The 27,495-nt window shown below is 47.1% G+C and overlaps 1 protein-coding gene across 1 annotated transcript in view; it reads right to left on the minus strand.

Annotated features, from left to right (window-relative positions):
* Window positions 1-965: 965 nt before the first annotated feature.
* PRAG1 (PEAK1 related, kinase-activating pseudokinase 1) overlaps window positions 966-27,495 on the minus strand; it is a 50,090-nt gene continuing 23,560 nt past the window's right edge. The window contains exons 4-6 of the mRNA XM_028094137.2: window positions 22,312-22,469; window positions 9,899-10,656; window positions 966-2,246 (exon numbers count right to left, since the gene is read on the minus strand). Coding sequence (XP_027949938.1) covers window positions 1,077-2,246; window positions 9,899-10,656; window positions 22,312-22,469 — 2,086 coding nt within the window. The 3' untranslated portion in view covers window positions 966-1,076. The remainder of the gene's footprint in view (window positions 2,247-9,898; window positions 10,657-22,311; window positions 22,470-27,495) is intronic.

Below are 27,495 nucleotides of genomic sequence, written 5' to 3' on the forward strand. Positions count from 1 at the left end.
ACTACTGGTCTGGGAGCGGGAACACCTCTGTTTTATTCTGGTATTGCTGTTCTCTAGCACAGTCCAGGCAAGAGGCAGCATGCTGCCTGCCCCGCCCATCCTTCCCCATTCCCTGCCCCAAGGAGGCCATTCCTGCGGACTCCATCCCCGCAGCCCCCCTTGGGCTTGGCCTGGGGATGACAAGTGGGAAATGGAGGGTGAATAACTAGTTCTCCCACCTCAGCTCCACACTTTTGCCTCATCATCTAACCTTTTTGCTCTTAACCCTGCCCACGCCTTTCTAAGTGACCCCGTTAAATTTTCTTCATCTGAACCATCTGGGGTGGATTCCGCTTCCGCCAGGACTCTGACCCATACAAACGGCAACCAGCTTTAGCACACTGGAAACGGATCTGGAGCAGTGGGGTTGAATTCGGAACCTCTGCTGGGCTCACAGTTGGGTCCGGTTCTAAGAGGCTGCTGGGTGGGGAAGGGAGCAGGGAAGGTTAACTGGTGGCCACACGCCCAGGGCTGAGTCGCTTGCTGCTCTGTCTCACAAATGTGAGATACGGACCCCTCAAGTGGTCTTGAAGCCATGGCTCAGAAGCTTAGGTGCAATTTAACCCACCAAGATATTAACACACCCGGGCACTTGGCGATAAAAGAGTTTTGCTAATGACTCAACCCCCAATTTTTTTTTTAAATTTAGGTTTTGTTTTTTTTTTTAAATAGCCATTTGACCAGATGGTGAAGTGATCCCATGAGGAGGCAGCGAAGCCAGAATGCAGGCTTCGCTCTGTTGGCAGAACTGTCCCCAGGCCCTGGCGACGAGCCAGAAGTCGACATGATTGCAGGAGGAAACTGGGGGGACCTGGAGACGAGGGGAGGTCGGAGTGGGCAATGACAGCCGCAGTCTTTCATATTTAGATATTTTTTATATATATTACATCCAAATATGACAGTCGTTTGTACCATTTCCCAGGGGGAGGCGGGCGTGTCCTAGGCAAGGTTGGGCGCGCGGGGGGGGGGGGCGGGGGAGGGGAATCTGGGGTCAGGCAGGGAAGCAGGCCGCTCCAGGGCGGGGCCGGGGGCTGGGTTCACAGAAGCTGCAGGAGCTTCAGCGATTGTAAGAGGGCCCCCGGCTCCGCGGACGCCAGATACTGGCAGCACAGCCAGTCCTCCAGCTCCACGCCGCGCCTGCGGTCCACCGCCCTCTCGGCAAACTTCATCATCATCAGGGCGCGCTTCATGTCGATCCAGTTGTGCAGTGTACCGCACAGCACCTCCTCCGACGTTCCCGGCGGCTCCACCAGCTCCCGCCGCGGCCCCCACAGCAGGCACTGCAGCACCCGCTTGGCCTCGCCGATGCGGATGCGCTTGATGGGGTCGGCCTCCAGCAGCAGGTGGGCGAGCTGCTGCAGGCCTGGCGAATAGAGGGACAGGGCGGGCAGCGGGGGCAGGTCTTCCTGCCTGTAGTCCCGTTCCCGCAGCTGCGCACGCACCTCGAAGGGGTTGGGCTGGTGGAGCAGCTCGTAAATGAGGATGCCCGTTTGGAACTCATCGAACTTGCGGTACTGGGAGGCAGACACGATCTCGGGGGCCAGCCGGGCCTGGCTCTTTTTCTGCTGCAGGTTGGCGGTGCCGCCTGGCTTCTGCTTGGCCTTCAGGAAGTTGCTGATGATGAGCCGGGGCAGGTACTTCTCCCTGGGCCCTTCCTGGCAGGCGGGGGCAGCTGAGGGACTGGGAGTGACACTGGCGGGGGGAGCGGCAGCAGGGGAAGGGGATGCAGCAGGGGCGGGGGCACTGGAGGTGGCAGAGGAGACAGGGGGCGTGGGGGTGGCAGAGGCGGGGCCGGGGGAGGCCTGCGGGGAGCAATGCACCAGCAGCAGGTTCTCCAGGCACAGGTCCCGGTGGATGATCCCGTGCTCCTTCAGATGCTCTAGCCCGTTGCAGAGCTGCAGAAGCAGGAAGCACACGCGCCGCTCGTAAGCCTCCGGTTCGGACTGATGGCTGGTGGCTGAGTCCCGCACAAAGTCAGAGGCGGTCTGGTGGGGCACCTCCGGGGTGATGACCACCACGCAGTCCTGCTCCTGGGCAGGGGGGTGTGAGGGCAGTGCAGGCAGAGGGTCCTTGGGTGCGTCCGGAGAGGTGAGCATGCTGGAGGGCACCGAGGCAACAAAGTGGCCACAGTCCTGCTGGATGTTGAAATGCACGGGCACAGAAGGGCTGCAGTAGGAGGCTGTCTTGGGCTCAGGGGTTTTGCAGATCTGTGGGGAAAAGGCAAAGTCAGGTCAAGAGTGGACTCCATCATCCTGTTCAACCAATGGTGTTGGGACATTTGGGTATCCATTTGCAAAAAGGTGAACTGAAACCCTTACACCATACACACAAATTACCTCAAAATGGATCACACTGACTTAGGTGTATAAGCCAAAAATGCACACTTTCAAAGAAAACACAGGAATCTTTGAGACTCTGGGTTGGGCAAAGAGCTGCCAGATACCATACCAGAAGCATAGTCCGCAGAAGAAAAAAGTAGATAATGGTCAAAATTCTGCTTTTATGCTTCTAAAGATACCATTAAGAAAAGGAAAAGACAAGTCATAGGCTGGAGAAAACTCAAAGTACATAGCTGATAAATGTTTTTTTTAATAAAATTGAACAGAAAACTCTTATAACTCAATAATTAGGTGATAAGCTACCCAATCAAAAGTGAGCAAAAGATATTAATAGGCATTTTACCAAAGACATATATAAATGGCCATAGGCACCTGAAGAGATGCTCCGTATCAGTAGCCATTAGGGAGATGCAAATCAAAACCACAGTGAGGTTCTAGTTGACGCCCACTAGAACATCTATAATAAGAATGACAGACAATAACAAGTGTCTGGAAGAATGTAGAGATATGGGAACCCTCACACATTGCTGATGGAGTGGAAAATGGTGCCATCACTTTGGAACACAGTTTGGCAATTTCTTTAAAAGTTAAACATAGGGAGTGCCTGAGTGGCTCAATTGGTTAAAGCGGCTGACTCTTGATTTCAGCTCAGGATGTGATCTCAGAGTCCTGGGATGGAGCCTCAAGTTGGGCTCCATGCTCAGCAGGGAGTCTGCTTGCAATTCTTTCTCTCCCTCTGCCCACCCTCTCCCTACCTCTCACCCCCACTTGCTCACTCTCTAAAATTATTAAATGAATCTTTTTTTAAAAAGTTAGACATAAAATTACTACATAACCCAGCAGGAGTGGGGTTCCTGCAGAACGACATGCAGGGTGGCACCTGGAGATCAGTAGGAAGACATCCGTCTGCCCACAGTGTGGGCTGGACAAATTCTCAGGAAGCCAGACAGGAGTTTACACAGGCTGTCAGCCTGACTCCCCATCCCTTCTGACCATGGGGGTGCTCCCTTCTTAGGGAATCTGAGAGACAGAGGCAGGCCCCTTGAGGATATGGCCAAGTTCCCTCAGGCTGCCCCAGTTTCTAGATGCCATGGCCTGCAGGGCCAGCCAATTAATTGGCACTGCTAGAGGGAAGCCACACGCGATATCCTCCGAGGGTGAGTCACAGAGCCGAAAGAAAACAGAAAGGTCTCCAGTGTTAGGGATGCCAAAGAGCCCAAGGCACCCTCGAAACTGAAGGTAGGAATAAACAAGCAGGTGATCTCAAACTCCTCTGGGGAATCCCCAATGACCACCTCCTTCCTGCCTCTCGAACATCCCCTTGTACTAATGACAGCACCAGCAGCCCCCTCCCCGCTCCAAGCATCTCGAGCAACGCTAACCCTCTTCTGGCTGCCACAACTGGAGAGTCTTGAGCCAGACATAATGGCCCTCGGTCAGGCCTCGATTTCCCAGTAATTACATGAAAGGGACAGAAGATGGTCTGTGGTCTCCTCTCTCCAAAGGATACAGTGCAGCCTTGGCCACGCTTTACAGAAAGGTAAGGGTCGGTGTGCAATCCTGCAGAGAAGGGCCCCTCGCCTCTACCTATAACATATCATCCTGCAAACAACCCAGAATAAGCCTTTGGACTGCTGCATTGCTACCCGTGAGGGATTACAGCAGTGTTTGTGAGGCGCCACCTGCTAACAGGAGACATTTTCAGGAGTTCTATTGCAAGCATCTTTTCACGGAGATTTATTTAGATTGCTGCAATACAAGCCTTCTCAGCAGGAGAGTCCAGCCTCTGAGGAAACTTTTAAAAACGATCATGGGGAGGGGGGTAAGGAGGGAGGTTACACATTAATTTAGTCATCTCTCTATTACAGAAGTAAAACAGAAATAAAATGGCAGCACATTTTCTCCCAGACACTGCTCCCTATTACACTAACAGAAATGATTATGGAACACATATCTGAGGGGCATTGTTGCAGACTCCTCTTTCTAGCCCATCCAACTGTATTTGGTTTTTTAATTTTTTTTAAAGATTTTATTTATTCATTTGAGACACAGAGATACAGAGAGAGAGAACATGAGCAGGGGGAGAGGCAGAGGGAGAGGGAGAAGCAGGCTCCCCGCTGAGCCAGGAGCTTGATGTGGGGCTCGATCCCAGGACCCCGGGATCATAACCTGAGCTGAAGGCACAGATGCTTAACCATTTGAGCCACCCAGGCACCCCTGTATTTGGTTTTTATTTTATTTTATCTTTTTTTAAAGATTTTATTTATTTATTTGAGAGAAAGAGTGAGAGAGAGAGAAAGCACATGAGAGGGGGGAGGGTCAGAGAGAGAAGCAGACTCCCCGCCGAGCAGGGAGCCCGATGCGGGACTCCATCCCGGGACTCCAGGATCATGACCTGAGCCGAAGGCAGTTGCTTAACCAACTGAGCCATCCAGGCGCCCTGTATTTGGTTTTTAAATGGCAGTCTTCTGAAACAGTATTAAAGGAAGGGAGGGGCACCTGCACCCTTTCTCTCTCTCTCTCTCAAATAAATTTTAAAAATCTTAAAAAAAAAAGGAATCTGCAGTCCTCGAAAAGTGGTCTTGCATCTCGATCCCAGCCACTGTGTACAGACCTGTCTGCCGTGCCATCTGGGGCTATGAGGGCAAAGTGCTGCTGAGGTCAAGGTCACTCTCCTCCCGTGAGAGCTGCTTGGCCACCACAGACACCTGCCTAACTTGCATGCGTGAGGCACTGTGCCTACCAAGCATTTTTCACACAGTGTCTCAGTACATCTCAGACAACCCGATGAGGAAGGGGGAGGTAGAGGCTGCTACAGAAGAGGAAACAGAGGCTCCGAGGGGTTAAATTATTTGTCCAAGATTGTACCAGTGAGATGTGTTCCGGGGGTCAAAAGTATGGGCTTGGGAGTGAAAAAGACCTTGGCTTAACTCCGAACTCTGCAAACACTGGCAAGTTACAATCGATTGTGATTTGCAGTAGTTATGTTCTATTAAGTAGCCACGAACCCATTACGAGTGAATACTGACCCACTGCTTCGAAGGGAAATAGAAGGCAGAGTTCTTACCAGCATCTGGTCATGACATTTTTACCAACGGGGCCAGTACAGAACCTCGTTTTGTGAAGACACCTTCGCAGCAGATACTGTTGATTCGCTAACCCAGAACTCACGGCCGACAGCACTGTAACTCAGGCCCGAATGAAGCTTTCCTAACACCCACCCAGAGGGACATCGCAACCTTCTGGCACCCAGGAATACCAGAGAGCGCTCAGCCTGGTCATTTTCAACGGTGAAATCACCCACACAAACACAAACGTGGGAAGAATGAAGCAATCAAGAGACCACAACAAGGACACATGTTCACAGATGAGTGCTGAGACAGGAAGCCAGAGACTCATCTCGTCGCACCTGGGCTGGGAAGTCGTACCTCAGGTGACTCAAATCTCCCCCTACTCTGTGCGGGCAGTGACCACAGAAAATGATTTGGGGTTACAAATAAATTTTAGTGAGTGAATTCCAAAATACAGAGTCCACAAAGAATGAGGATCGACCTGACGTGTCTCAGTCTGGTTTCTCCTCTGCAATCGGGGCAGTGATAGGTGCCCTCTCCCCCTGGGGTCACCGTGAGCAGTCCATGACACAAGGCAGGTGTGGCTCTCAGCCCTGTGACCAGCCCACGGTGAGCACTCACTGGACAAGGCTGCTATGGTGATTGTTCTGCAGGTCTGGCTGGAGCCCTGTGGTGAGGCCATCCAGAGCCGGCTGGCGGTTACTGTACCGACCTGGATGGTACAGCTGGCCAGGGCCTGGGAAGTGCTTCCGAGGATCCTTTTTCTCAAGGCTATCAAAAACCTGGGCCCAGGGCGCCTGGGTGGCTCAGTTGGTTAAGCAACTGCCTTCGGCTCAGGTCATGATCCTGGAGTCCCTGGATCGAGTCCCGCATCGGGCTCCCTGCTCGGCGGGGAGTCTGCTTCTCCCTCTGACCCTCCCCCCATCTCATGTGCTTTCTCTCTCATTCTCTCTGTCTCTCAAATAAATAAATAAAAAATCTTTAAAAAAAAAGAAAAAAAAAAAAAAAAACCTGGGCCCAGCAAACGCCACTGACAGTTTGCACAGACATGTAAATGAAGGAGCAGAGTAAATGGCAACTGGGCTGGATGCATTTCAAAATCAGTGAGCTGGTCCTCTGCTAGCAGTCACAGCTTCCTCGTGCCCTGCATCTGAGAGTCAGCAAAGGTGGGCGGGGCCTGGGCTGGCTCCCGCTGAGATCGTTTTTAGGGTGCTGCATGGTGGGGGTGGGTAGAGGAAGGGGCACAGGGGCGGGGAGGCTTCTTCTCCACCCTCACCCCCTCTACCTCATTATCAGGGAGTTTGTGCTCGGGTTTTGGTGCAAGACCACACAAACCTTTGGTTCAGCTCAAATTTCAAACGTTTGGCTGAGCCAAGTCTCTCTTTAAACTTCGGAGCCACAGCCTCATTCGTGGTTAAAAATCTGGGCGAGTTCACGTTTGTTAAATAAAGAAGGCCCAGCTGGCTTAACACAGGTCCCTAATTACCCAACTAGGGTTGGAGCTGACTGAGGAATAAAGCAGCTCTGAAAACGCGCACATAGCTGATGATTTTTTTCTTTTTCCCCCTTCCACGTATGCCCGGAGCAGGGCTTCAAGAGCTGGCTCTAATCTCCTGGCGGCTGCAGGGCACTGAGCCCATAAACAGGAGGGCCCAGTGTTTAGTGGGAGCAGGTGCGAGCCTGCTTTGGCTAATGGGGACTCGCCAGCAAGGCTCCCTCTTCCCAGGCACAGATGAAGCGAGGCCCGCGACAGGGCGGCAGCACGGGAGGGGGGGGACCGCTCCATCCCTCGGCTTCCAGATGACTGTATTCCGTCTAGACTGCAGCGCTAATGAAGTGGACCAGCTGCACGTGGGAAAGGATGTTCCAAAAGCCCCCACCCCACAATTACCAGGCCAGGCGCACTTGCAGATTGATACCCTTGTTCCCTAGACTCTGAATATTTGAAGCTCTTCTCCGAATTTCCTTTCTGTACATGACAGAGATAGTCCTTGAGCTGCCAAGTCTCTGGCAAAGTCAAATAAGGACACCCAGGGACTGTCTTCCTTAGAGGGCCAGGGCCTATCTTCCCATCTCCTTCTGGTTCACATTCCTAATGAAATGAGGAGGGACGCTTGTTTTTTACCTCCTCTGGGAAAGGTGGATGTTCTGCAGAGAACGTGGCTAACTCCGCATTATTTTAGGAGGTCCCAGATCTGAGCTGCACATGACAAGCACTTAGAAATATAAAAACCGTGGGGAGCCTGGGTGGCTCAGTTGGTTAAGCATCTGCCTTCAGCTCTGGTCATGATCCCAGGGTCCTGGGATCGAGCCCCGCATCAGGCTCTCTGCTCAGCGGGAAGCCTGCTTCTCCCTCTCCCTCTGCCTGCCACTGCCCCTGCTTGTGCTCTCTCTCACTCTCTGTCAAATAAATAAAGTCTTAAAAAAAATAAAATGAAAATGAACTTATTAAAAAAAATATATAAAAGCCAGACCCCTTTGCCCCGAGGTTCTGATCCAGTGACAGAAGTTGTGCCAGGCAGCCCCTGGGTTCTGGCAGCAGGGTCACGTCACGTTCCAGCCCGTGGCAAGAGGGAGTAAGCCTCTTCCGCCAGGTTCTTCCCTCCTCAAAATGGAGAGGCAGTGACTGAGCCCAAGTGCTCAGCCTCAGGAGCCGGGTGACAGGGGGTGATGCCCTTTGACCCCAGGGAGGGGATGGAGAGGTGGCTCACAGATCACCTCCTCAGGTTCCCTGGGGCTAGCAGGAGTGAAGCACCCCCTCCAGGCACCTCCTGGCCTCAGCCTTCCAGGAGCTCACATGTATGGCCCTTTCACTGGCTGGGATCTGGGCTGACCGTGATACCCAGGCTTCTCCTGTTCGGCTCACTGGAGTGTGCACTCACTTCCCCTCGACTGGATACGGCACCATCCTAACAGGAAGAGAAACACTGGGATTGTTTCTCTTTTGCTTTTAACTGGGGTTGGGGAGTGTTGCAGGGCAGGATCGCTCATCAAGAATGTAGCTCCTGGGTTTAGATAGAGAGATGATGACACTCAAGAAAGGCACAGACTCTCCCAAAGGACCTTGGCATTTGCCTCCGTCTAGCGCCTGCCATCTCAGCCATACCCGCCTTGCCTTTGGGGGCCTTGATTTCTGGACCACCGGCTGGATCCTCCTTGTAGCTGCACAGCCCCCACCATCCTGTCTTTTCCTAGGAAGGCAGCAAATAATTATACATAGCCCCTGAATGTATAAATCAGCGGTTACCCATCTTTTATGGTGGTGTCACCAAGTTCTTTAGAGAAAAAGCTCAAAGTAAAAGTTACTGCCATTTCCCTTGGCCAATAATCGTAATATTTAAAAAAAAAAACACCTCCACTGGCAGGCAGGAAGCTACCTTCCTCCCCAAACCATTTCATGTTAGTTCACTATTTGCATTTCTTTCTAACTGGAAATAAAAGAATATCTGGAGAGTTCAGCATTTGCTTCCTCGCTCCCCACAAAAGCTTGCATTTATAGAAGAGCTACTGAACCACCAGGTATTCAAGGGATGCCAAAGAAGATGAGAGAAGGGGCCGCCTGGAAGGACCACAGTGTGTGTCAGAGACCAGAGTGGCCAGATGGGTGCAGACGGCTTGGCCAGCTTGCTGAGAGCCACATCTTGAGAGAGCAATGGGGAGTGGGGGGTGGTAGCAACAGCCCTGATCTGGTGGCAAAGATTCAGGAGCTGTGTTACCTTGGGCTAGTCACTTAACTTCTCAGAACTTCCTTTTTCTTAACTGACAGGATGGTAGCAGAGGTGTTGCAGGCAAAACAAAGCAGCATTCGCAGCCATCTCAGCCACCAGCTGGCTGTAGGCAGATTACTTAATCATTTTGCGCTTCTGATTCCCCATCTGTAAAACCTATCTGCACTGTGACACTGTGAGGTCATGGAGTAAATACACCCGAGAGGCCTATTGCATAGCAAATGCTTAATCGATGCAATTACTCTCATTGCTCAAGATGATGCTTAGGCCTAGCTCTCTCCAGCTCTAACATGTGCAGAACAGTATCTTCATTGGCTATCTCCCTTCCTAGATTATAAGCTCCATAGGAACCTTATGTTCACCTCTTATCAACTCAGATCTTTACAAAATACCTGGCATGCAGTAGGCCCTCTGTAAAAATGTGATGAATAAATGAATGAACTCTCTGCTGCCTTAAATTTAAGTCAACTTGTTTTCCAACTCGATGACATAGGTTCACTCCTGAACGCAGAGGATGAATGTCACATTCACACTACAGATCTAACCGCAATGTGTCCCGGGCCGGGCTGAGGGAGAAATTGGTGAGCACTAAGTGTTAGCAGGAAGCTCAGGCTTCAAGCCTGTGCCTACAGCCCGGTCACAGCTGGGGCCAGCTGGCTGCAGTGCAGAATGGAAGCGGGGGGCGGGGGAGGGGGTGGGGGAAGGGCGGGGAGGTACCTACTTTCACAGCGTAGGTGCTGCCGGGGTCCTCGGAGCAGGTGGCACAGTAATAGATGGCATCCCCCGAGTCACAACAGGGCTTGTTACAGGTCAGTTTGAAGAGCGACCAGTTATTCTCATTGAAGTGCAGCTCCTTTTTTTGGCCGCCCATGAAGAGGTCCTCGCACTTGGCCACGAGGCGGACCAGGGACTGGGCATAGAGCCCCCCGAGCTTGGCATAGGTGCCCTCCTTGCTGCTGATGCTGCTCAGCAGGCTGTGGAGCTGAAGCTGGGTGCTGCTGGTGGATGCCTGGCTGGACACGCTCAGCTGGGAGGACGAGGCCGAGGGGACCCCTTTGCACTGGAGGCTGGGGCTCCCGCACCCACTCTTGCTGCCCGCCAGCCCTGGCACTGGCACCCAGTGGCTGTTGCCTTTGAAAGCTTTCTCCAGGGGTTCAGAAGAGGAGAAGATATGATGATGGCGGCTCCTGGGGCTCGAGGAGTAGCTGAAGTGGGGCTCTTCGTGGGCACAGACATTGGTTTCCGAGTGGCTGAGGTTCAGCTTGGGACTTGCTGTTCTCGGCTTGGGGGAGCCCTGGGTCCAGAAGAAGCCGTCGGGTGAAGAGGCTGCCCGGCTAACTAACTTCTTCTGGGGGAGAGGCGGGGGCTGTGGGGAGCCGCTGGGGGACACATCCTCAGTGGAGCCCGAAGGGAACGGAACAGGAGCAAAGAGCTTCTTCCCACTGCTTGTGGGTGAGTGCGCTGGCTCAGATGGAGGGCCTGAAATTGAGAAATAGCAACAATCAGACTAGAGGCCAATGCCAATCAGTTCCGGGGGGCCCGCGGTCAAAGCAATTCATTTTATTTGTATCCATTTTCTAGAGACAACAGATGCACAACGAACAAAATTCACAATGCAAGAAAGGTATACGGTGCCAATGAAGTCTTCCTCTTCCCCTGTCCCTTAGCAAACTCCCCTTCATCGGAGGAAACTGCGGCTGGCAATTTCCAGGGATCCTTCTGGAGATTTGCCAAACAACCCAAACAAATGCATAGCATACATTTACACAAAGATGATATTTCACATCAGACGTACAGATCTATCCAATTCTTTTTAACAGCGATCCCATAATATACTATCCATGCAAGTATAATTTATTTAACCAATCCTCTCGTGATGGGCACTTAGGTTGTTTCCAACATTTTGCAAGCAATGCCTGCAACGGCAACGGCAAACCTGAATGTGTGCTTTGAATGGATTTTTTAAAAGTCAGGTTAATAGAGGATACAATTTACCTAGAGCAAAACTCCCCCTTTTCAGTGTGTACTGCTATGAGTTTTGACAAACACCCTGGTGCCTTGGGGGGCAGGGCAGACCCAGAAATTACTTAGAAGGCGGAGGTACGTGACTTTGTAAATGAAGAAACAGATCTCAAGGGAAAGCGAGTCTTTCCTAGACCCCAGTTCCCAGAATGGGGCACATGGATGCTGACCCTGATGCGGGGCAGGGTGGGGGAGACTCCATCACGGCCTCAGCCCCCTTCCCCACCCCCAGAGCATGGGGATGTTCAGAAGCATCACAGACGGTGAGCTGGAGGGCCAGTCTAGACAGGATGAAGACTGGACTTCACGCTTTATATCAGCATAGAAAATGGAGGTTTCACAATGAAACAGGAGTTCAGGTAAAAATAGGCAGGAAAAAAGGCAGAGCCACTGGGCACGGGAAAGGGCAAACTGAAATAGTCCTCTAATTTCCTTCACTCTCAGAACTGACTGGGGGATGTCCCCACTCTTTTGCTAGCAGCTTTGAGGGCAATAACTGAAGTATTCATAGGTCGTAAAATGCCTCCCAGTATCCCGAAGGTTAAAAAGTGAGAGAAATATGGGTCTTACATTCAAGGACAGAGGCATGGGGACATGCGCCCCTCATGGAGTTCCCCAAGCTGTGTCATCCTAAGGGCGGGGCATGCAGTGTCTCTACACCTCTCCCCACCTCAGCAGAATGACCGGAAGGCAAGAGCTACAGCCAACATGGGCCCCAGGCACGCAGCAAAAGACCCCCAAGGAAGCAAACTGTGAGTTCTGTGTCAATGCACATCTTTCTAGGGCTGCTCCCGCAGAGTTAACAACTTTCTCTGCCCACACTGAGGCCCCCTCTGCTTTCTTTAACCAAAGTGGGGACAGAAGGGGCCCCCCGAGGGACAAGCATGGGTACCAGGCCCCTCGGATCAACACTGGGTCTCCTTACTTGGGATACCCCATAGGGAGGAGGGTCCCTCTCGGGGAGCAAGGGGCATGTGCACATCATCAGGGCTCCCCTTGTCTGGGGCAGAGCGGGCACGGACGTCTGTGCCTCAGCTTCACTGATGGGAGCAGAGTCAGGGAGCTGACAGCAGAGGCCTCCTGTCCAGGACAACCCCAAACGCAAAGCTCACAGCACGGTAAGGTAGATGCATGCAGCTTGATGAACACAGGAGCCGGGAACCAACATGATCGTGCAGGGAGAAGCCTGTGTGGCACAGCGAGGAGGTCGGGCCCCACACCAACGCCTTCCCTGGTTCTACTATCTCTCTTCCCAGACCCCGGAGAAAGCACAGTGCCTCTCACATTCCCACGTCTGCACTAGGCAAGCACTCTTGCTGCCCAGTGGCTTCTCAAGATCACAGTTATCCTTCCCACCTCACCCTGCGTTGCTAATGACAGGTGGGGCGCCTGCCAGCAAGGCTGAATGAGTGATTTATACCCTTCCGGGAGGCCAGGCTGATTATAAACCAAGCAGCAGTAGCACGGTCAGGCCAGCCAACTCTACACACCCGTGTATTCTCCCCTCCCAGTCAGAAGGGGGGCGAGCAAGAGCCAGGCAGCCAGAAGATGGGAGATGCTGATCGCAGCTGATCTCAGCAGGTTCTGGAACCCTGGGGTCCATGGGTCCCCCAGGGATCACACTCTCCGGGAGGAACCTTTTCTCCTTTCAGGTGTATAGTCAGCAATGGGGGCAGCTGAAGGCTAGGGCTGTACATTCACTTCCTCTCTGTGCCTCCCTCTAGCAGAGGCTGAGAGAGCAGGGGGAGCATCCCTCACCAGCTCCTGGGCTGAAAAACGGAAAAGCAAGACCCCTTATACCTGGGGCTCTCAAAGGACACTAAATCTCAGCCACCAAGTACCCAGGGGATGAGCAAGAGGGCAGCCAGGGGGAAACAGGTCCATCTCCTGGCCTTTCTGCATTCGGCACGGCGGAATGTGTCGAAGGGTCTGATTCTCCACTTGTTATCAACAGACAGGAGGGGGGACGAAGGGGGGGGGCAGGGGAGTGTGATCAGAGTCTCTGGCCAATGCTTTAATCAGTGTCTCCAGTGACAGGGACAGCCAGCCTATGGTGAGGATCCTTCTGGTCCCCAGTTCCGCTGGCCGGGGTGTGTCTGACAAGTCAGTTTCTGGGCTAGCCGCTGCGCTAAGCCTTGTGCTAGTTCCCCATCCTTAGGGGTTTGCCTTCCTTGCTCTCCGTCACAGTGACACCCTGTGATGGCCTTTTCTGCCTCGACGGTGGTCTGAGGGCAGAGAGCAGGACCAGCCCCGAGCTCGCTGTTGCCCTCACCCGGCTGAGTTCCCTCCTTTAAAAACTGACCAGATGGCATCACGGTGAAGGTCCCTTCCGGCAGGAATAGTCTATAATTTTGACCACTCGCTCCATTTTCAACCCCTCCCAACATGCATTTTGTCTCAAAGCTGCCCCTGAAATAAAATACCTCTAGACAGAGGGCTCTCTTCCTTCCACGGTTCCTCTACCTCTAGTTCCCTTAACTTTTCAATCTGTAAGGATAGCAGGAATCTTAAAAAAAAAAAAAAAAAAAAAAAAAATCCTGTAACACTTCTTATTCCCTAGATTACCCCGGAGAATCAAAAGGTTCTGCTTTCACACCAAAAATAGCTTGTGTGTTCAGGCAGTTGGAAGGAAGTGATTTTCTCCCTTACCCTCTGGGTGTTCCCTTACTCTCCTGTGGGAACTGTGTTAGCGGCTTTGATCAGATCTATAGGTAAATCTGGCAAGGAGTACCGGGTATTCAGTGGAAAATGGTTCATTTTTCTTTGTTTCTGAGATGCTATGGATCTGTCACCCAACAAAGTGTGTCCTAATCAGAGGACGGCACTGGCTCCAAATGCTCCCCGACCACACTCATCCCCAGCAGGGCAGGGCTATAGCTACCCAAACCTCATCCAGGGAAGGAGGCTCCCCCAAAATGTGCACCTTACCCATATAATTGGGTATTATGTACACAGATGGTGATTTTGAGGTAAAAAAAAAAAAAGCCTAATTCTGTAACAGGCACAACCACCTTCCAACATGAGGCATCCTTCTTAAGGTTTCTTCCTTTCTTTTTCTTTCTTCCTTCCTTCCTTTTTTTCTTTCTTTCTCGTTCTTTCTTCCTTCCTTCCTTCCTTTTTTTTTCTTTCTTTCTTCCTTTCTTTCCATTTCTTTCAATTCCTTAACTTCTTCATTAATTTCTTTCCTTACAGTTTCTTAAAGTTTTTCTCCAGATTTGGAACCACAGCTAGTGAGAAGACCATACTTCACCCTGAGAGCCCCCAGGCACCTCAGGACCACATAACAGCTCAGCTGGTAGCATTCCCGGGGCTACTCCGAAAGACATGTCAACGTGTGGCCCTTCTCGATGAAACTGTGCTTCCTCCACCATGAAACAAGCAGTACCTATTTGCTATGGGACCAGAGTGCACCCCTAAAAACCCACTCTGATTCCACCAGTTTCTTCACTCTTTCACAGGGGAACCTCCTCATGAATGTGGCTGTAGGCAACATAGCAGCTAGATTCTTACCACAGTTGACCCTTGAACAACATGGGGTCAGAATGAATGGGTCCACTTATATGTATTTTTTTTAAATAAATACAGTACAGTACTATAAATGTATTTTCTCTTATGATTTTCCCTTCTCTAGCTTATTTTATTATAAGAATGCAGTATATAATACCTACAACATACAAAGTATGTGTTAGCTGACTCTTAATGTTATCAGGCTTCTGGTCAACAGTACGCTATTAGTAGTTAACGTTTCTGGGAAGTCAAAAATTATATGTGGATTTTTGACTGTGCAGGGGGGTTGGTGCCACAACCCCTATGTTTTTCCAGGGTCAACTGTATTTGCAAGAACTACCACACTCTGCATTTAGAAGAGCCAGAAAGGAGAGGGGACAAATATGCCTTGACACCTAAAATAGTTGCAGAAATCACAGGCAAACCACTGGTTCAGGAAAATATGCCTAAAAAAAAAAGTCCTGAAAAAACTCTGGCCAACAGCCTGTCTTCTCAGGACTCAGATTCAACAGCAATGAGAAGAATTCAAATATATCCTGGTTTTATGTTGGTGTTACATCACCCCGTTTCCAAATTCTGGCTTACAGCTAAGAGTGTAAAAAAAAGGTGAGAATGGAAAATAGTTTTCTGGGAAGTTTGCCTCCATCAAAGTTATATCATCGGTAGGTTTTTAAATGACTTTTCATACTAATTGGTCCAGAGAGCTCCAAACCCCTGTTCCTAAGTTTTTCTTCCAACTTCTAATCCGGCATATAAAGCCAGTAGCCAACTACAGAGTTAGAACAGCTCTGCAACTCTACAGTGTGTCCGTTTCAGGGAAGAGAAAGTGTTTCTGGTGGAAAAGCTACATATCACATATGGGGCACCAGGTGGGATCTTAAAAAGACCAAGGGGAAGGTATACTAGCTTGGTGCCATGATATTTATTTATTTATTTTTTTTAATTTTCTTTATTTTACGATTTTGTTTATTTGAGAGAGTGAGAACGAGAGAGAGAGCGTGAGATGGGGGAGGGCCAGAGGGAGAAGCAGACTCCCTGCCGAGCAGGGAGCCCGATGCGGGACTCGATCCTGGGACTCCAGGATCATGACCTGAGCCGAAGGCAGTCGCTTAACCAACTAAGCCACCCAGGCACCCTGGTGCCATTATATTTAGAAAGCAGAGAAGAAATCAGGATTTCAGTGGTTGGGATAAACAGCTTAAAGCCAAGACAAAAATGCAGGCCTGAAGTTCAGACGTAGTACTGTGATGTTTTCTTTATTACAGAGTCCTCTCTTCTTGCGGGGTTTTAATAGGTACCTTCATTGTTCTCTTTGGCCAAGATGAGAGGTAGGCCTAAGGAGGAAGTGGTCAGTCCAGTTTTGAGCTCTGTGAATGAGCCCGTCTGGCTCCCTCAGCACACAGCTCTGCCTTCTGACAGCAGACGGCCAGAACAGATGTGGAGGCCAAGGGCAGAGGTCAGGGCCAGGAGTACCCAAGCTCCAAATTTGCAGCTTTTGGGTCTGGCTATTCTCCAACTGCAGATAAGGTAAAGCAAGCTGGATTTTCTTTTGTTTGAAAAACTTGGGAGTGTTCCATGGATCATTTTCTTTTTTTTTTTACTGAGGATATAGACTGTAGAGCTGGAAATGGCTTAATAGATTTATCCATTCATTCAGTTAATGTTTCCTGAGCACCTATTAAATGCAAGACATAGGGAACAAAGCAAATGGATCAAACCTCTCCTACGGCCTGTGACCTCATTCAAAGAAAGCCATCTATGCGGGCACCTTGCCAATGGCACACAGAAATGGTACTCTGGCAGGTTTCTGCCAAACCCCCTCTTCCCACCCCGTGAGACCCAGTGAAGTGGGTGGTGGAGGGGATGGTCTAGCCTCACGTGTAGCTTTTTCCTCCAAGGAAAAACTGTGCAAACTCTTGTTTGGTCACACAATCAGAAAGGCTCAACTCGAAGTGTTTAAAAAAAAAAAAAAGCAGCCAAGTATCCCTTCAAAAAGAACCCTTGCTTTCTCAAGAAGGTAAACGTGGTCTGAAAATGGAAGCATATTATTACATTTTACAACTGGCAGGAAAATGTGGCATTTGTGAGGAGTCTCCCCGGAACACTTAATCATCCCAAGAAACAATAATCAAGATGTGAATGCAATTTACATGCAAAAGACAAGAAGCCCTGTCTCAGTTTGGAAACTGGCTCATGGCAAACATTCCATGCCCACCACCCCAGTGTGGCTCTGGAATCGTGCACTCTCCATGTCCTGTAAGAACACGGGATCATGTAGGGGTTTTCTTCCAAATTAACAGTAAAATTAACAGTTAGTTCAAAGCACTTTCTCATGCTGTTGATGGAAGCGTAAATTGACATTTTACAGGATAATTTCGGAACAACTATTTAAAATGCATATGTTTTGACATATCAATTCCACTCCTAAGAATTTATCTTACAGATATGTTCACCAAATTATCTTCAAGTGTGTCACGGGATCTTACTGGAGACTGGTAATGAAAATCACCTAACCATGCATTGTTAAGAGAGGGGTTTAACCACTTCGCACAATGACAAAATACGCAGCATTAAAATGAGATCAATTCAGAGGTTCTGATTTGAAAGACTTCAAGATATATTAAGTATAAAAATGTGTCAAATTGAGGATTATGACATTTTAAATACAGATAAAAGGGGCGCCTGGGTGGCCCGGTTGGTTAAGCATCTGTCTATGGCTCAGGTCATGACCCCAGGGTCCTGGGATCCAGCCCCACGTCGGGCTCTCCACTCGGCGGGGAGCCTGCTTCTCCCTCTCCCTCTGCCTGCCACTCCCCCTGCTTGTGCTCACCCTCTCTCTGTGAAATAAATAAATAAAATCTTAAAAAAAATAAAAAAAAAATAAATATGGATAAAAATTTCTGAGAAGATATAGAAAGATATGCTCAAAATATGTCAAAGGCAGGAGATTGTTTAAAGGGTATCTGATGACTGTGTCTTTTCATTTCATGTCTTTCCCCATCATGTGAATTGTCATCAGAGACATGTACTGACTTTATTGAAGTAATAATATATATTTTAAAATTCAGCTTAAAGGGAATAGTTTAAACTAAGGTAAAGCTTCACTTTTGTGATATCATAAGGGCTCAGACCACAGACATTCTGAAAAATGAGTATCTTTTCCTTCAGGATAGCTCCTTCATCCTTCACTAATCCATCTCCCAGAATAGAACCCATGACTCAGTCTGTCTCCATTGGGGCGGGGGATGAGGTGGGCCTAACCATGTTAGAGCAGAACACCAAATGGAATATATTAGACCAACCCCACCAATTTAGGATCAAGTGCTCGGACAGCCTGTTTGATAGAACACACTATGTTCAGCTAGGGAGCTTTAGATGCCTTTTTAAGGGCCACCTTTTCTTCTTACAGAGTCTCAGGTAACAGCCTGAGTAGAGGAACGAACGCTCAGTGAAGGTTAGGTTGTCACTCCTGACCGACCTCTGATCTTCGTGGACTTACCGTCTCTCTCGACAGATCCACCCACCCCTCCCTGCCCACTTCCTGGCTTGATTTTTCCCCGTAGTACTCACTGCCATCTGACGCACTGGCTGCTTTAGCCCTTTATCCTTCTCCTTGTCCATCTCTCCCCACTGGAATGTGGAAGAAGGAACTGGGCATTTTTCTTGTCACTGTTGTATGTTCAACATCTAAAATTGTACTCAGCACAAGGTTTGGATTCAACAAATACCTATCAAGTCAATGACTGAACTAATGTATATATTTTAAAAATCCTCTTGCAGGGAGGGCACCTGTGTGGCTCACTGGGTTAAGTGGCTGCCTTCAGCTCAGGTCAGGATCTCAGGGTCCTGGGATGGAGCCCCGCATCGCATGGCATTGGGCTCTCTGCTCAGCAGAGAGTCTGCTTCTCCCTCTCCCTCTGCCCCTTCCCCACTAGTGCTCTCTCCTGTGCATGTTCTCTCTCTCTCTAATAAATAAAATATTAAAAAAAAAAATCCTCTTGGCATAATTACTGAGGAAAAGAAGCTGACTACTATCAAGATATTTCATTAACTTGGCCATATCTCTGGTCTGCTAGCCATAAAAATACGAACACTGACCTGGTACATACCTTCATGTGAATTCATACCTACATTCACTGTGTGGCCAGACCTCTTATCTATCGCTGGTGCCAACAGCTTCGGTTTAACAGAGCTCTTTCTAATCTCCTGTACTGTGGGAACCTGGCATCCAGGATGTATGTTAAACTGTGGCACTAAATTTTAACGTTATCCTAAATCAAAGAGGAAAATGATCTTCATGTGACATCAGGTTCACCTATTTAAAAGGAACCATTTAGGGGTGCCTGGGTGGCTCAGTCCTTAAGCATCTGCCTTCGGCTCGGGTCATGATCCCAGGGCCCTGGGATCAAGCCCCGCATCGGGCTCCCTGCTCGGCGGGAAGCCTGCTTCTCCCTCTCCCACTCCCCCTGCTTGTATTCCCTATCTCGCCGACTCTCTGCCAAATAAATAAATAAAATCTTAAAAAAAAATAAAAGGAACCATTTAAAGCACGAGAGTCTTCTGCTGACGATCTGTGGGGGTCATTTAGCTGACCACTGTGCCTCACAGCTATTCACTACAGATCACCTCTTGGCAGCATTCATGGATCTGTCCTGACACATGCAGTTTGTCCCTCCCAAACCAAGCATAAACCAAACAACTGCTTACATGGATTTTTCCTTCCACTGAGTTGACTCACTGTTCAATTGAATTGCCCACATGGACAAATGGGATAACAGATGTGCTTTGAGGGGTATGACATGCAATACAAGCATAAAGAAGTGAAGTTAATATTGATATAAAAATGATACTTTGTAAACAAAATTTAAAGTTATACATTTCAATTATGTTTGTTTTTCTTATAAATTTTTTTTAAAGATTTATTTAATTATTTGAGAGAGAGAAAGAGAACGAGGGTGCACACGTCCCTGGTGGAGAGGGGGAGAGGAAGAGGGAGAGAGAAACTTTAGCAGACTCTGCACTGAGCACAGAGCCCGATGTGGGGCTCCATCTCCGGACCCTGAGATCAGGACCTGAGCCGAAACCAAGAGTTGGACGCTTAACGGACTACGCCACCCAGGCGCCCCTTTTCTTATAAAATGTAAAACTCTTTTTTTTTTTTTGCCACAAAACCCAAATAGTAGAAAACTAACTTTAACCACTAACCCTGATAAGCTTCCAAGAAATTTACACAAACTACTATTATGATACCCTCTGGAATGACTTTGTCCTCAACTCACTCAGGTCAGCCTCTACGGCAGATACAAAAAGTCGGCAAAATGTGTTTCTTTTCATTAGTGAATTCTTACTGACCAAATAGTCTAATGATATCTTTATATTTAATATTAGAGAAGTAGACCCTACATTCTGGTCTCCAGGAGCTTTAGCTTGAACTAATTCTACCTCTCTTATTCAGATCCTCTGTCTCAGCTTCAGTACTAGATACAAATAGTCACAAAAGGCGTGATGGATAAATACTTCAACAATATTTTTATGAGGTAAAAGCGAGTAAGAATTCATGGGACTGAAAGATAACTGTTTAGGAATAGATCGAAAGCAAGCCACCTTGGTTAATGATGAGAAGCGGACTGAAGGGTTCCTCACATTTCATGACCAGTGTGGTTCTAGATAGTCTCCAGACTAACGTCTAATAGACGTGACAAAGGGAGGGTGGAGAAAGAAAGCATGGTCTGGGGTACAGAGCCATAAGCAGGAACAGCAGGTAGAAGTGGTTCACTCTAAGGACCCAAAGTCTAGTAACAAGGTATACACTTTTTGTTGATCTAGGAATTCAAATTTTGAAGTGCATTCCCATTGAATCACTGGCTCGTGATAAAGGCAGAACCATGAAAATACATTCATTTTAATTAGAAAATGTCTGAGTTAGGTGTCACCATCGTACTCCTAAATCCCAGGGGCTCCATTATTTCCCACTTCTGCACATTGGTTTTGAGAGTTTTGTACAATCCAGCCTCTACCTTCCCACCAACCTCTGGTCCCCTTTTCCCCTTGCCTGCTTCCACTGAAGTGTGTCAGGTGGTCCTACCCTTTTCCCAGCATGCCCTGCTAACCCTGTGCCTTGGCTCCTCCTTTGTTGTTTCCGTAACCTGCCCAGCCCTTTCCTCCCTCTACCTCCTCAACTGTAACCACACTTGAAACATGAGCTGAAGTGCCATCTTTTCCAAACGCCTTCCCTGAACCCTTCCTCAGCCCTCATTGATTCCTCTTTCTTCTGGAAGCCTTGATAAACATTCATGTTCTGGGAAGCCCAATCTCCTAGCTTAGACCAGCCACCTGTGTGTCACGTGTTTTAGGCTTGTCTTCCTAGCTAGACCTGAAGAGTCCTGAAAGCAAACATGATTTGCTGGTTCTGACTAGCCCAGTGCCCAGACAGTTAGGTAGAGTTCTCATCAACATGAGCTGGCTGGTGGCCAGTGAGGCTCCACTGTACATTGCTCCCTCAGAATTGGTCACAATCCCTGAGAGAGCACATCAGGGCACAGGGTCCAAAGGTCTGTGAGCCCAGCCCAGCTCTCTGTGGAATAATCCACCTCACAGAATTTTTGCACAATTTGATGGGAAAAGGGAAAAAAAATGGAAGCCCAGGAAAATCTGCAGAGAAAGCAAGCCCTCTTTTGCTACATCCCACCCCAAACAAGACTAAGAGATTTCCTGTTTTGAAGTCTGAGCTATCAGAAGTTTCCCATAAGAACACTCCGCAGACTGACACAACATATGCTCTAGACTTAGCAGTACTCATCTTTCCAATCGAAATATGTTGGTGATTGTGATTTTACGATGGAAGCCTTGACTCCAAAATTGCCTACTGGGAAGAAATATTTCCACAGAAGTGAGAAAGGTCGTCATGTTAGCACATGTTGAAAACTAACATGTTAAAGCGAGTTTAAGAGAAATGCAGGAGAAGACACACACGCGCACAAAGAATGTTGAAACGGTGAGAGATTTTAATACTACCCACCACAACTACAGAAACACAAGAGTTCCTTCTCAGGAATGTGCCCAATCAGGACATACCCACATAGTACGCCTTAGAGCTTTCTCCAGGGAGTGGGATGGATGGTAGCCTCATGAAGCCTCCATGCTTTAATTCAACAAACATTTATATAAGCACCTGCTGTGTCCAAGTGTGTGTGTGCATGTATGCACATGGGTGTGCACTCGTACACATGAAGGAGCGAACAAGATGGCGGACAGCGAGAGAGAGAGTAACATGGAGGGTAGAAACTTGTGGTTGGCAGTACCTAATCCCCTGAGAACCAATCCTGAGGACAGAAATGGAGAACAGACCTATACATAAATGGCTCATCACCCCAGGAATCAGTGGATGCACTGTGTGTCAGTGGAAAGAGAGCAGAATGAGGCACCTCATCATGTATCCAACAGGGGATTAATGCCAACTCTTCCTGGGTGGAGTCTACCTCATGGGCAAAGCAGGACCAAGACGGTAGGTCTAGCTCAGCCATTCCCAATCGTGACAGCGAGCCCAGGGCTCGCCTTCCAGACCCGGGAGAATCTAAGCCTCCCCGTCAAGGTGAAGTCTGTTACCTCCATCGCTGCAGGTCCTGGAGTCTGAGGCCAGGCTGTCTGTGGAACCCGTGGTGAAGCTGACGGGGACACCCCTGCAGGGAGGGCTGAGGCTCTCTGCAGAGCCCTGGCTCACTTTCTCCAAATCAGAGCTGCTCTTGTTCATCTTTAAAAGGTGCCTGGAAAATGTAAGAACAAACAATAAAAGCAATTAATTTGGTTTCTGTTAAAAAACCAGGTGATGGGTCATGAACCTACTATGCTCCCGGAGCCTGAACAGTACCAGCAAGTTTTGAAAAAACGCTTTCGAGAAGAGAGAACGGGCCCTCTTTTGAAACCTTATGCACATGAATGGTAGGAGATTTCTCAAGTGTGGTTAGGAGGAGTGAGTCTACAAAATTTAGACAAATGCCAAAATCATGGTTTGGGAGGAAATACGCCTTCGTATGCTGACCCTGTTGGCTAAAACATTTACAACACCTACTATATAACATCTCTATGAAGAAAAACATGAACATTATCATAAGAGTCAATGTATAGAGATATACAGAGATTGGGTAGCTTTTGCAAGATCACAGGGCAAGTGAATTGCAAATTAGGACTAAAAAGGTGGGATTTCTTTTTGCCTGGCATTCTCTTGACAGAACTTCAAAGGGTCTAGGTTGTTCCCTGGAATTAAGGAAAACTTTATATCAATTTAACCAGACTTCTAGTGCAATGCTCAGAAAGATGTTAACATAACCCTTCTTCCTGAAGTACAGAATCTGCCCTTAGGCTTTCTATGAAATCTTTCGCTGCATCTCTAAGACATCATTACCAATACATCAAGGACCAGAATACCAAGTTCAAGAGAAAAATAACTTGCCTTGGAGAAAACACTGCCATTATCAGGTAGAGCAGTTAGCTTATTGATTTCTCCTTCCCTTTTTCCAAGGACTACATGAATATTCACTCTGACCTGACATTTTCACCACAAAATGAGGCAGACCACAATCAATCTAGCTCTCTCTCTCCCTGTTGGTGGTAACCCAGATTTGTCTGAACTGATATTTCCTGATGACATTCCTGTTCCCACTACAGCAGATCTATATCTCAATATCTGCTGTAGGAAATATACAATGCAGTATTGATTTGGCATCAGAACTGCCTTATTTAATGCACATGACCTTATAGTCAAGAATTTATCGATTGTTCTTTGTGTTCAACATTGCCAGGCCCTGCACTGGTCTTTACAGTCCTGGGCATCCTGTGCTGATTACCAGAAAAGTTTAGAGAAAGTTTGTTAGCTACCATGAAATACTCTTTAGGAACACGTCCTTCTCACCCCCAATTCTTAGAACCACATTAGAAAATATTTTCAGCTGTCAAATGTAAGTTGTGACAGTGATGACAAGGTTATGACTAATACCATTTCTTACATTTTAATGTCATTGTAGGGCTCTGGGAAATATCAGATCCTTAGGAAGTGCTGTGGCAGTTGATTATCTTTATTTTACCCTCTGGCAAAATAAAATCATAGAAAGTTTTGTAAAATATGTTTATTCTCATCAGATCCATCAATCGGCTTTTGCAGATAAAGCCTAGATATGCAGTTGTGAGCAATGACAACTCCTCGGTCTAGGAGAGAAGCCAGCTCTGTGGCAATGCAATGACCCAGCCCCCTCCAAAGTGGCCCCTGGAATCTCTTGCTCCTCAGGTCCAGAAAATTGCCAAGGGACAAGTTCCAGCACCAGAGTTGCTGAGCGGACAAAGCTCCCCATTCCGTAAACCTAGAGAAACACTGAATGAAATGTATATAAACAGATAAGGCTAAAAAACACGTAAATAAGTGTACGTGTGAATACACACACACACACACACACACACACACACACACACACACACACACATCCCTTGGATATATTCCTTGAGCAATGTTATTCAAATCACTAGTAGTGAATGAAAGGCTAAGTCAATTTAGTGAGTCATGGCAGTTTACCAGCAGTTTATTTTAACAAAATATGCTGCTATGGGACCAGAACACATGAAATATTATAGTAAGGATTTTTGAAACACTGTTTTGTGAAACTTTTGTTTCAGGTGTGTGCTTGTCAGATCATGATAGTAAATATATTTCTTATTGTGGGTCGTTGTTTAAAAAAGGCTAAAAATCATTGCTCTAGAATAGGTACTCAACAAACATTTCCTTAAAGGGCCAGATGAGTGATATTTTAGGCTTATGGATCATATGGTCTCTGTTACAACTACTCAATTCTGCTGTTGGAGCAGGAAAGCAGTCATAGACTCTATGTAAATGAACGGACATGTTTTCCGATAAAACTTTATTTACAAACACAGATGACCACACTGTAGATGGTAGATTACTGATCCCTGATCTAGACGAGCCTTGTCCAACAAAATTATGGTGCAAGTCATATATATAATTTTAAACATTTCAGTAGCCAAATTATAGGTGAAATTATTTTAATAGTATCTTTTATTTAATAAAATATATACAAATATTGTCATCTTAATAGGCAATGAGTACAAAATCATTAATGAGATATTTTACATTTTTTTTTCATTCTAAGTCTTCAAAGTCTGGTGTGTATTTTATACTTACAGCACAATGCAATTTAGACTAGCCACATTTTAAGCTACTGGCTATTGTACTATTCAGTGGAGATCTAAAGAAACTCTCATACATGAACAAGGCTCTTCATGGTGTTACTAATAGCAAAAACAGAATCATAAACAGTCCAGGGTCCATCAAGAAAATAATGGATACATTGTGGTATAGTCTTATAATGGAATATGATATAGAATTCAAAATAAATGAACTTGATTTTAATATACTAATATTGAAATGACTCTTAAATGTTGATGTTAAAAGTAGGTTGCTGCAAATCAAAACTGCAATGAGATAATCACCTCACACCAGTCAGAATAGCTAATATCAAGATATGAAATAACAAATGTTAGTGAGGATGTGGAGAAAAAGGAACCCTCATGCACTGTAGATGGGAATGCCAACTGGTGCAGCCATTGTGGAAAACAGTATGGAGGGTCCTCAAAAAAATTAAAAATAGAACTACCATATGATCCAGTAATTTTACTTCTGGGTATTTACCTGAAAAAAAAACCCACTAATTTGAAAAGATAATATGCACCCCTATGTTTATTGCAGCATTATTTACAATGGCCAAGATATGGAAGCAACCAAAGTGTCCACCGATAGATGAACAGATAAAGAAGAGATGGTACATATATACAATGGAATATTACTCTGTCATAAAAAAGAATGAGAACTTGCCATTTGTAAAAACATGGATGCACCTAGAGGGCATCAGGCTAAGTGAAATTCGTCAGACAGAGAAAGACAAAAATACCCAATGATCCCACTTACATGTGGAATCTAAAAAACAAAACGAGCAAACAAACAAAAAACAGAAAAAGAGACACATAAAAACAAGGAATAAACTAGTGGTTGCCAGAGGGAAAGAAAGTGAGGGGAGAGTTGAAATATGTGAAGGGGATTAAGAGGTACAAACTTCCAGTTATAAAATAAATAAATAAATCACGGGGATGAAAAGTACAGCATAGGGAATACAGTCAATTGTATTATAATAACTTTGTATGGTGACAGATGGTAACTACACAGCATGGCGAGCATTTCATAATGTACATAATTGTTGAATCACTATGTTGGTACACCTGAAACTAATATAAAATTGTATGCCAACTATACTTCAATTAAAAAAAAAAAAGAGTAACTTGGAAAAGGTCTCAAGTACACTGTGATGCCGTTTAAATATCTTTTAAAAATACACAACGATGCTATAATTTTTTTGTTTATCATATATATGTAGTAAAATGGAAATAATACTCATCACCTTCAAGATACTGAATACTCTGGGTAACAATGGGAAAAGGAAACAAACTAAATACGAAGTGATCTTCCACTGGACCGGTAATGTTTTATTTTTCAAAATCTAAAATGGCAAAAGGTTAATAATACTTGAAAAATCTTTGGAGGACACATGACAGTTAAATTATTCTTTGAACTTCACTGTAGGCTTGACATATTTGATAAATCGAAAACAAACATTTCTAGAAGGACAGAAAGTCACTAGGGCCTGCAAGAGCCCAGGGATGGCCACTCTTCTTGACCTGCTACAGAGCCTCTGAAAGGCAAGGGACAGAAAGGATGACCCAGCAGGACTTCCACCAGGCCACACCATGGGACAGGCAGATTCAGTGAAGGTTAGTAATAACCACAAAAGAGCCTTATAGACGGAAAAAGTTATTTCTCAGACCTAACCACTCTTCTGAGACTTCAGAAATTAGTTCTTCCGAATCTAGTCACTATGAGGGAGAAGTCACAGTTTTGAACTCACCAAGTGAATGCAGACAAAATTAGCTTATTCTTGGGGTTGCAGCATAAATCTTCAGCAGCTTGAACATGTGTGTATGGGTAGGGGAGTGGGAAGCCTCCAAAAGTAGACCTTGGTAAATCTCAGTATTTAAGCACAGGGGGAATTTTCATGTTTCCACGGCTCTGGGAATATTACTCTTTCTCTACTAAAAGGGCTCAAGAAGCCCAGGCTCCCACCAGGTAACAAAAGCCCAGTAAACATTCGGAATTCTCTGGTGTAAATGGGGAAGAAAGGGGTAACCCTTTCTCATAATAGCAAAATCTTGGGAGTGATGACTCTTTCATATAAATTGCATCAAAAATCGTCTTTCTTGGAAGCCCGTGTTATCTGCACTCTTAGAGAATTGCCATCTTAAGTAGGGAATGAGCGAAACTACCTCAGATTTCATAATGAAAGGGAAAGCTTATCATCAGAGCAGAGACTGACAAGTTGCTTTTGTGTGTTCCATCTATGCATGCAATAGATTTCTTAAGAGTCCCCGGGCAAGGCTCACTATTCCAAAGGTGACTTTTCTGAGCCCTACTGGATTGTTCTGTCAAACCTAAGGCCAGATGACCATCCAAGGGCACCCAACGATGCACAGCAAGACTCTACTGATTGCTTCTAAAGGCGCTTTCCCCTCATTAATGATAGTTTGATCTGCTGTTCATAAAACTGGTGCCAACCATCTAGAAGATGCAATCTGATGTCATGTCATTTAAGGAAGTGGCTTCAACGGGCTGAAACCACATACTCCGGTCTTTCCTCTCTGGGTGGTGAATAACATTCTTATCAGCTGCAGGGAGAGCAG

Source organism: Eumetopias jubatus, unplaced genomic scaffold (genome assembly GCF_037043125.1).
Source record: "Eumetopias jubatus isolate StellerSeaLion01/CBP00866 unplaced genomic scaffold, mEumJub1_p1.0 scaffold_2, whole genome shotgun sequence".
Classification (NCBI taxonomy): Eukaryota; Metazoa; Chordata; class Mammalia; order Carnivora; family Otariidae; genus Eumetopias; species Eumetopias jubatus.